The 11,742-nt window shown below is 52.0% G+C and overlaps 1 protein-coding gene across 8 annotated transcripts in view; it reads right to left on the reverse strand.

The window, feature by feature from the left end:
* The window catches only part of STX8 (syntaxin 8), a 117,053-nt gene extending 109,981 nt beyond the window's left edge, over window positions 1-7,072 (reverse strand). For all 8 annotated transcript variants that reach the window (XR_008469379.1, XM_054221364.1, XM_054221371.1 and 5 more), the window contains exons 1-4: window positions 6,994-7,072; window positions 6,442-6,541; window positions 2,828-2,922; window positions 898-1,008 (exon numbers count right to left, since the gene is read on the reverse strand). Coding sequence is in view for 7 of the 8 variants with exons in the window: in XM_054221364.1 (XP_054077339.1) it covers window positions 898-1,008; window positions 2,828-2,922; window positions 6,442-6,541; window positions 6,994-7,010 (323 nt within the window). In the remaining variant the exon portion in view is untranslated. The remainder of the gene's footprint in view (window positions 1-897; window positions 1,009-2,827; window positions 2,923-6,441; window positions 6,542-6,993) is intronic.
* Window positions 7,073-11,742: the final 4,670 nt, after the last annotated feature.

An 11,742-nucleotide genomic window follows, 5' to 3' on the forward strand; every position in this document is an offset into this window, starting at 1 on the left:
CTGAGCTGACTGGAAATGGATAAAATTCAAAAGGCCGTTAACAAAGCACTAGAAATAACCCATCCTCTCTTATTCCACCGCACACTGAGTTTGCAAGACTGCAACACCCGCAGTAAAAATTATCTTTTCACATAATTACATACCAAGTCCATGCCTAAGGTGGTTTCTATGTTACGGACACAGCCCCTGGGTGACTCCCACCAAACCCAGCTTATACGCTGCTAATAATTCATTAACTCACAGAATGGTTCGGGTTGGAAGGGACCTTAAAGATCACCTAGTTGCACCCCCCGGCGATGGGCAGGGACACCACACTTCGGGAAAAGGCTCTGCCTCTCTTCCTGATCAGAGCCCACCAGGGATGGATTCTAAGAACCTGTTCGAGACGACAAATACAACTCCTTCCACTAGGAAGGGGCTGCAGGAGCACTGCAAAAGGAGAGCGCAACCTGAAGGCTATTAACCATAATTGTATTTCCCAGCTGTGAGGGACACCCCAAAATGGAAATGAAAACGTATTCCGTGTGAAGGCCCCCCGCTGACTGCTGCGCAACGTGATCGCTGGGGACTGTTTGAAGCGTAAGCCTCATCCTGACAGCTCTCTTTCCACCAATTCACGTAGACCTCGCACGGTGGCAGCCATCAGCCCGACGTCGTGGCTGACCCTGCTAGATCACTTGGTATTACTTCTTGCAAGCAGCTCCCCCTTCCCTCGTCCCTCCCAGCTTTGTAGGCGTATATGACACTGTCACGAAAAAACCCACATGATTTCTAAGCAGAGGAAACCACAGTTTGCTACACATAGAGGTAAATGAGTTCAATGGATGCATTCAACGTTATCTTCAGGCACATTCAGAGCACAAATCACGCTGTTCATTTGAGGTGACGATGCCGTACCTTATCACGTCTGGTTCTGGGCCTTCATTCTTGTAAGACGCCTGAAGTTGTTTCTGCCGTGTGAGAAGGTCGTCCACCAGATTCTGCCTCCTGTCTCCCTCCAGCTGTGTGCTGATGACACTTGGTTAAGGACCAAACTTAAAAGCACTGCAAAACTTTAATTTTATTATATAAAATAATACCTGCTATGCATTCTTAAAACGAATCAGACCTCCTGATCATCAAAATTAATTAGAGGAACTGTTTTCACTCTGTAACATCTAAGAGAAGGATAGGTCACGTTTTTCTGAATGAAATCTACAGTTATTCTAAATGCGCTTCTGAAGTTTACATAGCTCAAAGAAAAAGCTTCATACAGTGACCACAGGGCAATCTTCAGGTCATCATCTCAAAGTAATAAGAGAACCGGAAGGCTATTTGCTGCCAAATTAGCATAACTATTAAGAATAGTATTTCCCCCTCCAAAGTCATTCTTCTTTCATGTATTACTCAGAAGTCCGACGCAGTTGATCTCTTCTGTGACACTGACAATACCTAACAGTACTGCAGGGGTTAAGTTCAGGGAAGGATGACTTTTCTTAAAAGAGCTCCAATTTATCCTGTTATGATATAAACGGGGCAGGCCCAAACAGAGTCAAGCTTTTGAAATCAGCAGGGTCGTTCACAGCTTATTTCACTGGAGGCTCGTAACACCGACAAGGTGAGTCGCTCCCAGACAAGCGTCAGCGAACAACCAAAAATTTACTTGGAGCATCTGTTTCCATTTGCAATTCATCAGCAGAACACCCCAACAGCCACTGATGCAGCACGACAACAATTCCCATCGTTATCTCTGAAAGACAAGATGCCCCGAAGTGCTGCGGCTTCGGCAGGGAACATGTGCTTGCCTTTTTTTAATTAATCTTAGTGACAATTTGAAGGACTACTAACTCTCTCCCGAGTACTGTTCAGTAGGTTATGCAACAGCTGAACTTATTTGTGTGTTTTCTGCCACAGCAGTAGCATTCATAGAATCATAGAGCGGTTCGGGTTGGAAGGGACCTTAAAGCCCACCCAGTGCCACCCCCTGCCCTGGGCAGGGACACCTCCCACCAGCCCAGGTTGCTCCAAGCCCCGTCCAGCCTGCCCTTGAACCCCTCCAGGGATGGGATTCATCTCTCTCAAGCACTCACTGGACAGGAAAGTTTTACCCCTGGCCATCCGCACGGCACTCAGGGGGCCCGTGCTTAAAAGGGATTTCTGCTATACTAAGCTTGAAATTAAACATTTATTCATTAAATTGCTGATGGATATCTTCAGGAGACAGACATACTTGACTCCTTAAGCCTGACTATCCCAGCATACGGAAAGAGCAGCAAATCCAAGCCAGACCACAAGGTTATGCTCCCAGAAGAAAACTTGTGATTTCTTTCTAAGGCGTATTTTCAAGTGTTTTGACATCGTTCTGAAGATGCAGTTCCAGCGCTCCTTAGGTCAGTCCAAGTCAGGGCTGCCACATCCCTGCCCACACCCTGAACCCTTCACCCTTCCTTTCTGCAAGCACCGGCACTCCTGCAGCCAGCGACTGAGCCGAGAGAAAAATCGCAGATTAACGACTTTTCTGCTCGATGAGTGATCTTAGCTCGCAAAACAGCGCGCAGGCAAGACGATGGCAGCTCTGAGATTATTCAGACCATCTCGTTAAGCTTTTCTGCGACACAAACGTAACCAAAGCCAATCTCATGCCCACTATACCCAAGGCTCCCAACTCTTCCTGCACTCTGGCTGCAATGAAAATATTAAACAGCAGCACAGACAAAGTTGTAACGACAACGTCTTCTAAAAATAGAATGATGGAAAAACCTTAATGCGTAGCATTGCAATGATAGCGTATTTTTCCACTCTCTCCCCCAATACAGAAAGGTGGGTGAGCTGATGTTTACACAGATACATCTGGTGTGTTGATACAGCCCGAAGCAGTAAGTCCCTCAGCTGATCGATCTTCTCGCTGAGATTCTGCAACGACGATCTGATAATCACATTGAGCTGAAAGGGAAGAGAGATATTTTTTTTATTTTTTTTTTTCCCCCCCCTCAGTCTGAGTTCTATTTGCAAAAAATGTAACACAATTACATGCAGGTGACAAGATACTTAACTTCAGCTGGACTGGTTTGAAGGGCTCCATTCTAAACCAACAAAGCGTGACTCAAGAGCCACCACGGGAACCATACAGTTAACTGGTCTGGACTGCTTACAAAATAAGGAGATAAATAGTGCTAGTTTCGCAAACACAATTTTAATGCATTAACGCTGTTTAATATGGACAGCTTTCTTTCAAGTCATTATAAACACGCTCCTTTATATGGGCAAAATATTCCAGCACATTTTAAGATTTTCCAGTTAGTTTTCCAGTTCTTTCCTCTGATCTTTAATACAAACAGAGGCCTCAGCTTCTTCTGCCACCGGCTTCCTTTCCCAGCTCCCAGGATTAGAGGAAAGCTTGCTACAGGTTCAGACATCGCCTCCACTGAACTCCTCCAGGCTTTAAACTAAAGATCCCAAAGAAACTCAGATTTCCTGCATTTCCCTTCTCAGCAGCACTTACGACTTCCCCACCCTTTCTCACAACTGACCTGCCCAAAGTTCAGACATGTCTGTTCTTACTAAAAACACAGTTAAGTCGCTCACGTCCTCCCCCGCTGCACACAAGCCTGAAGTTTGCGGGAATCCTCTTCCACTCTCCCCCACCCCTTCCCAAGTTCCGCTGACATTATCCTCTGCGTTTTTCCTCCTTAAATGTTATTTCTTTTAATTCCAGTTACGTAGAACATGGTAGGAAAAAACACTGTAACTGCAATTACCTATGCAAGTCATCCTAATTAAGACTTTATGTGACTGAGTGATGAACCGGTAACGGGGAAGAAGGATTTCCTTTGACTCTCGTTCCTGAAGGCACAGAGGCAGCAGCCAGACACCGAATTCTCACTGAACGGTCGCCGTGCTGCAAGGATCCTGCCTGGAGCTCAACTGCACTTGGGATCTGCACGGGGATGGAGCGGGAGCTCCCCAAAATACCACCTGACAGCATCAGAAGTTTAAATCTCTCTGACTCAGCGAGACTTGTTCTCCAGCACTACCAAAGAGGACAGAAAGCAGGTGCAGCCACGCTGAGGCAGTCTTGAGGGTATGCAGCCAGAGTGGAGAGCTCCAAAATCCACCTTCGGACCCAAAGCTGCCAAAACTAAGGCGGTATTTCCAAAGCCACGATGGGGTATAAATGTTTTTAGCAAAGGTCAACCCGCTGCATACCCTCTATATCTGCACTTAGGCAATAAAAGGTCTTTTCATTTCACATGGACATTTCCTGCGCTGATATCCAGGTGGAGAACGCTCTGTTCAATCGGCCCAGAACAGCAAAGTAACGTAAAGGTCCACATGTCCAAAAAAGTCATCTACCATACAGCCTTCCCCTCTGCTACTCTGGCCACAAATTGCAAGGCTCTAACAAAAGATTTCACTTCTATTAAAGAAAAAAAGAAACCCATGAAGTCTGAAGATCAGCTCAATAGAGCAGAGCTCACAGATGGTAAGTGCTGCCTTGAAATCTTTCCCTACAGCATTGGGTTGTTTTGGTTTTTCCCCCGTTTTAAATGTTATGCTCTATTTTTTGCTCAGCAATAAGCAGTAAGTTTTTTTAGCCACGCTAATGGCAAAACGCTATAAAAACAAAAACTTGTTTACATTCTCCCTACCAGGCAAATATTGTACAAAGACTTTTCCTCTGTTAAAACGTTGAGGAGTCACAGAGTGTATGACTGCTCAGCCGCGGATTTCTCAACATGCGTTTCTGTTATGAAAACAACTCTCTCATTGTTGGAAACTTGTTTATAGTAGAATCAAATACTGCCAAATATTCATCTTTAACTGTTAATGGATTAAAGGGAAACTGCGCTTGGAAAACTCAGGGCATGGAACAAATGATTTTATGAACAAATAAGTCAACCATGGAATGTTTCCACAAAACACAACCTAGGAGAGTTACTGTACAAGAAAGGCTTCAAACAACCCCAACACAACGTTTTGTTGGGGTTTTTTGGAACACGTCACAGATCGCAACGATGCCAATAGAGACCTTTGTCCTCTATAAACACAGATGGATTAAGCAGCAATCTTTTTATTAGTCTTCTATTGCTTAAGTATGTATCTGCACAGTTTCTAATACTTCATCGTCTTGAAAACAGGGAGTTTAATCACCACCTCTGAACACTCCTCTCAATTCTCCAGCTAGAGAGCAGATTTCTCTCGAATCCCACTTATTTGGGCCTTCTGAAACCTCTTTTCAATTCATGCCAAATCGGAGTCACTCATTAAAAAGCACCGATTATTGTACAAAGCCTACACAGTTTTCTTCGACACTTCTTCAAAGGAAATATTTCAAAAATGACATTGGATTTTAAAAGCTATCAGCAAAGGGACCGGCAAAGAAGATTCTGTGATCCCACATCACCTTACAACCCTGCTATAAAAGAGGGGCAGAGTCTGCAAAATATATCGGCGGGGTTTTAATTATGCAAATTATTACAAAAGACTAACTCAAGGGCTTGCACACATTTTCATCTTAACGCAGTCAAGGAAGACGTTAATGGCGCGATCCCCAGGGTGTGCAATCAAACAGGCTCCTCCGCTTCTTGAAGGAAAGGGCAAGGCTTTTAGTTCTAAAGAAAGCAGCCTCCTGAGAACCTTTTTATTTTATTTTATTTTTTAACCAGGAAGTGCGAAAAGGCAGAGAACGTAATATTCCTGGGTAAGTTCTAACTTCTGCTTCTCATCCATATTTAAGTCTGGTTTTACATTTTGTTAGAAACGTAGCTAAAAGAGGCCGCAAAATTCATATTTCATCTGATCTACAGCCACTAGAGAAAGGAAGCATGCCAGTCTCGCGGGGAAAAAATATCTATTCAATATTTACACAGAGTGGAGGACACAGAGCCTGACGCGCCTCCCAACATCTCTCAGACCGAGGATCTCTCAACGCAGTTCCGTTCCTGGCAGCGACAGCCCTGAGCAGTCACCAGTGCACACCCAGCACTCCCACGGCTTCTCCTTTCCTCTTTTTGTAAAGCCAGCGTTATTGCATGCATGAAAGATTCATTACAGTCAAATTTAAGATTATTTTTGTGACACTGAAAAGCTACTGTTAATTTAGAAATTGTATTCTTGTTTTTTTCCACAGAAATCTTAACGAATATACTACTAATATTAGGTTCCTGCTATTAAACGTAGCTTTTAACGTGCAGGCTCCCGGCTGGCAGCCGCGATGCAGTGGCACGGCCGGGTCCCCGGGCTCAGGCAGACGCGGGAGCGTCACCCCCTTCCCCGCAGGACTCTGGACTGTGTCACTTGGCGAGCGCTCCCAGAAAGGCAGGAAATTCAGGACTTAGAGCTTCCGAGACACATCTGACTCCTGCAAATTTAATGCCTAACCAGCATTTAGGTCGGTTAAAAGCGACATCTGGCTAAAAATACCCGCGTTGAGAGCCCGCAGCGCCGCTGGCGGAGCCGTACCTTGGCTGAACTCTCCCCATTCCTCTGGTACCGGTTGCGCTCCTGGATCTTCTCAGCCACCTCCTGGGCCACCTGGCAAGCGGCGTCGTAGAGCGGGAGCCTGGGGAGGAGAGGGTGCAGCTGAGCCCCCCGCATCGCCCTCCCGCCCCTGGGGCCTGGCTCGGCCGGGACACCCCCACTGTCTCATCACAGCGCGCCCAAAACCCAGCAGCGCTTTTGACATTTACCGAAAATTAGCTTTTTTTAGGGGGGAAAAAGCGCTGTGTAGAGAAGGGGACCCCCCCCAAGCCAAGCGGGTCGGAGGAAGGGCCGGCAGCGCGCACAGCCAGGCCTGGCCTGGCCCTGCACAGGCCACCGCGGAGCGCGGCTGGCCCAGCCCCAGCCCCGGCCCCTGTCAGCGGCGGGCCCGCGGGCTACCGGCCACGGGGGGGCTCGGGGCCAGCCGGCAGCGCCCGCGGGCGGCCCAGCGCTGGTGAGCGGGTCCCAGGAGCCCCGCGGCGGGGTTGGGGGCCGCTGGCACCGCGGGCGAAGCCGCCCCGGCCCGGCGCTCACCAGGGGTCCGGAGCCATCGCGCCGCCGCCGCCCGGAAGAGCCCCGCGCTTCCGGCTCGGGTCAACTGACGACGGCGGCCGCCGAGGGCCAAACCCCGCCGTGCGCAGGCGCGGGGGCAGCGGGGCAGGGTGCAGAGGTGCAGGGGTGCATGGGATGCAGGGGTGCAGGATGCAGGGGTGCAGGGGTGCATGGTCTGCAGGGGTGCAGGATGCAGGGGTGCAAGGGGTGCAGGATTGCAAGGGATGCAGGGGTGCATGGTCTGCAGGGGTGCAGGATGCAGGGGTGCAAGGGGTGCAGAATTGCAAGGGATGCAGGGGTGCATGGTCTGCAGGGGTGCAGGATGCAGGGGTGCAAGGGGTGCAGAATTGCAAGGGATGCAGGGGTGCATGGTCTGCAGGGGTGCAGGATGCAGGGGTGCACGGGGTGCAGGATTGCAAGGGATGCAGGGGTGCATAGTCTGCAGGGTGCAGGGGTGCAGGCTGCAGAGGTGCAGAGATGCAAGGTGCATGGGATGCAGCAGGCAGGGGGGCATGGTGCAGAGGTGCAGGGTTCAGGGGTGCAGAGATGAAGGGGTGCAGGATGCATGGGTGCAGAGGTGCACAGTGCAGAGATCTAGGGTGCAGAGATGCATGGGTGAAGTGCCCAACACAGCGGTGTAGGGTGCAGAGGTGCAGGGTGCAGGATGCAGGGTGCAGCCGTCCATGGGTGCAGAGGCGCTGGTTGTGCCGTACCAGGTGGAGAAGTGTAGGGTGCAGAGGTGCAGGCTGTGTAGTACTGGATGCAGCGTGCACAGTGCATGGTGCAGCAGTGCATGGGGGCAGAGGTGCGTGGTGCATGGGGGCAGAGTTTCAGGATCCATGGGTGCAGAGGTGCAGAGATACAGGGCGCAGAGATGCATGGGTGCATGGGTGCAGAGGTGCCCAACACAGCAGTGTAGGATGCAGGGTGCAGGATGCAGACTGCGATGGTCCATGGGTGCAGAGGCGCTGGTTGTACCACGCAAGGTGCAGAAGTGTAGGGTGCAGAGGTGCTGGGTGTGCAGCACTGCCCAGGGAGTGGGGGGAGAGCCCTCACAAGCAACTGACTGCCCTCCTCCCCAGCCATCTCCTCCATCGGCTGTCTGTCCACAGCCATGGCATTTAATTTGCAGCTAGTGCCCCCTCGGAAACCTTTTGCAATCTCTTGGGGCACTACTGGCACCCCCAAAGTATCCGATGCTGTTCCTAAAGCCCAGGGGGATTGGGGATTTTCGCAGCGTGCACTGGGCTGCTGCTGCATGGACGAAGGCTCGTGCGTCAGGCTTGGCCCGGGGTCTCACACACCTCCAGCCTTTGCTGCTAAGAAAGAAGGAAATCTTTTATATTTTCAATTTTGCATGTCGCCGGCAAGCTTTGAACTTGGTGGCAGCTCCTCGGGGCACCGAGGGTCTCCTGCACACAGCTTGCACCCGATTCGGGTGCCTTGATGCCATCGGGGCCCCTGTATATCGCTATCGCTGTAGTAATAGTATGGTCTGAATTAAAATATACAGCTATAAGCACAGCAGCGGGGGAACCTTCGACCCAAACTTTGGTATAGCGGGTTGAAGAATAACTGGGACAGAGAAAACCAGGAGGCAGAGAAAGCATGGGGACACAACCGGTGTCCCTAGGCTTGGATATCCCCGTGCCCTCAGGGACCGGGAATGGCAGAAAGATGCTTGGGTCAGGAGCAAAACGGCATCCAAGCCTGTTGCTTCTTCTGGATTTTCCCGGAGCCTTTTTTCATCTTCCAGAGAAGCACAAAATACACTGGAAGATGCAAAGATCCAGTCCAAGGGAAGGACCAGCAGCTCAGGGCTTAGGCGATTTTCCCGGCCTCTGTAATTCTGTGAAATAACAGCGCTGAGTGTCAGAGCAGTTTGTTTCTAAGCGGTGAAGTCTGGAGGGACCAGACAAGTGCTGGGAAGCAGGAAGCAATATCCTGCATCCCAACAGCGCTACCCCCGTGTTATCACACGTCAGGATCCGCTACAGTGATTCACAAGTTGAGAAAGGAGTGGAGTCTTTCCCGGAGAGCGGAGTCTTTCACGGAAAAAGTTGCTTTTTTGTTTTTTCAGGGTTTTTGCACCAGCGTTAAATACCAGCACAACAGAAGAGGACAAGGAGCCGGCGTGCCTGATGCCCCAGCGGGGTCACTGCTGGGACCGAGCCCTGAGAGGCACCAGCCAGCGCCGCGTGGGATGTGTCCTGGTGCTGCATCTTCACACCCACCCTCCTTCCTCCCTTCTTTCTCTCTCCTTCCCACCTTCCTTCCTTCCTTCCTTCCTTCCTTCCTTCCTTCCTTCCTTCCTTCCTGCCTCCCTCCCTCCCTCCCTCCCTTCCTCTCTCCCTTCCTCTCTTCTTTCCTCCCTTCCTTCTTTCCTTCTCCTTTCCATCCTTCCTCCTTCCTCCCTCCCTCATCCTTCCTTTCTTCTTCATCTGTCCTTGCTCTCTCCTTCCTCCCTTGTTCCTCCCTCCATCCTTACTGTTTCCTCTCTCCATCCTTCCTCCCTCCTCCTTTCCTTCCTTCTTCCTCCCTCCTTTCATCCTTCCTCCCTCCTTCATCCTTCCTTTCTCCTTCCTCCCTTGTTCCTCCCTCCATCCTTCCTCTTTCCTCTCTCCTTCCTTCCTTTTACCCCTCCCTCCTCCTCCTCTCCTCCCCTCCACCACATGAACCCAGGACCAAGCAGTGGCCCACCCTGTCCCTTTCCCATCCTGGGCTGCAGCTCCTGATGTTCAAGGGTCGCTTTAACCCTGCTCCGCGGTGCCACCCACAGCATCCCGACACACTGGCTGTCCCCCTCGGGCAGGGCTGCTCCAGCCCCATGGGCTCCCCATGGCCTTTTCCCCCTGGCTCCTGCCTTCCCTTCCTTAAGGCAGCTGCCATTTCCCTTCCCAAATCCTCAGCCCCATCCCCAGTCCCTGCCCATCCCCAAATGACAGCTGCTGCTTCCCCCTGCCCTCCCCTGTATCCCTGTCGCCCTCGTGCCTGTCCCCTGCCAGCAGCAGCGGGCAGGGCTGGGCTGCCAGGAAGCCACCGTGACGCTGGACAGTGTTGACACTGTCAATATTTTGGCTGTGGAGGCTGCGAAGGGCTCTGCAGTAACCAGCCAGCGGGCGTGGGCACCCCATTTTGCTCCATCCCAGCCCAAAGAGTCTTTCCCACACCCAGGATTTGGCCTCTCCTGGTTTTTTTGGGCGCGATTGATGACGCAGATCAACGCAGATACGCACATCGGTAGGTAGGGGTGCCTGAAAAGCAGCGGCGAGGCACTGATAGCAATGTTTTATTGCCCTCATAATATGGGACTGATACAGCACTGCCAGGATAATGAGCAGATCCTCATCAGCGTATTTACGGGCGCCTGCAATACCCGCGGTGCTCTTGGTGAGTGCTCAGGCCCGTCAGCAAAGCCCATTTGGCTGGGGCTGGGGCAGTGACAGAGTGGGGAGCAAGAGGATGGAGGGGCTGAGGCCAATGCCCTCAAGACAGGCACTCAGGACTATGAATCATAGAATCACAGAATGGCTTGGGTTGGAAGAGACCTTAAAGATCATCTCATTCCAACCCCCCTGCCCTGGGCAGGGACACCTCCCACCAGCCCAGGTTGCTCCAAGCCCCGGCCAACCTGGCCTTGAACCCCTCCAGGGATGGGGCAGCCACAGCTTCTCTGGGCAACCTGGGCCAGGGGCTCACCACCCCCACAGCAAACAATTTCTTCCTCAGATCTCATCTAAATCTTCCCTCTTCCAGTTTGAAACCCTTCCCCCTTGTCCCATGGCTCCCCTCCCTGATCCAGAGTCCCTCCCCAGCTTTCCTGGAGCCCCTTTAGGGACTGGAAGGGGCTCCAAGGTCTCCCCGGAGCCTTCTCTTCTCCAGGCTGAACCCCCCCAGCTCTCTCAGCCTGTCCTCACAGCAGAGGGGCTCCAGCCCTCCCAGCATCTCCGGGACCTCCTCTGGCCCCGCTCCAATAGGTCCTTCCCATGCCGTGATGTCCTCCCTGTCCTTCCTTCCTGTGAAGCCATGGACAAGGAGGACCCTGTACCAGAAGTGTCCTGGGCACGGAGTGTGGCAGCGTGGGGTGTCTCAGGGAGCCCCTGGCCCTGGCAGCCCCCCGATGCGGGCTCTGTCCCCAGTGTGACGGCTCGTCTCACCAGCCCCCTTTGCACATCCCGAATCAGGCTCCTCTCGCGGGCAGTTCGCATGAAACATTCATGGCCTTCAGCGGCGCGGCTCATCTGGAGCTGGCGCGGCCCCTACATATTTAATTTTTTCACCATTAAAAACGCATGAAGCCATGATCCATTTCGCACCATCCCTAATTCACTTCCATCTCCTGTCTCGGAGCAGAGCATCTGCCGGGGAGCAGACAGGGGGGCAGCGGGGGGGTTCAGAGCTGCTCGGATCTGGCAGGGAGAGGCATCCATCCGCTGTCCTAGGAAAAGCAAAGGAGGAGAAGGCAGCCAGCAAGGTCCTGGGGAAAGGCAGCAGGACCCGCTGCCGTAAGGGCCTGGGCAAAGGGGTTTGAGCTGGAGAGAGCTCCTCGGGCTCCCAGCTTGCCAGGAGCTAGGGGAGGAGAGGGGTGACAGGACCGTTGTGCCATTCCCGTCGGAGCGTGGCACATCACGGAGGAGACACGTCATGCAGAAAGGAGAGGGTCTGCAGAGGGACCGCTCCTGCCTGCCCTGAGCCCACCGGTGCCGGCGGATGCTTAGAGTTGCACTGCCG

This window comes from Rissa tridactyla, chromosome 15, assembly GCF_028500815.1.
Source record: "Rissa tridactyla isolate bRisTri1 chromosome 15, bRisTri1.patW.cur.20221130, whole genome shotgun sequence".
NCBI classification, from domain to species: Eukaryota; Metazoa; Chordata; class Aves; order Charadriiformes; family Laridae; genus Rissa; species Rissa tridactyla.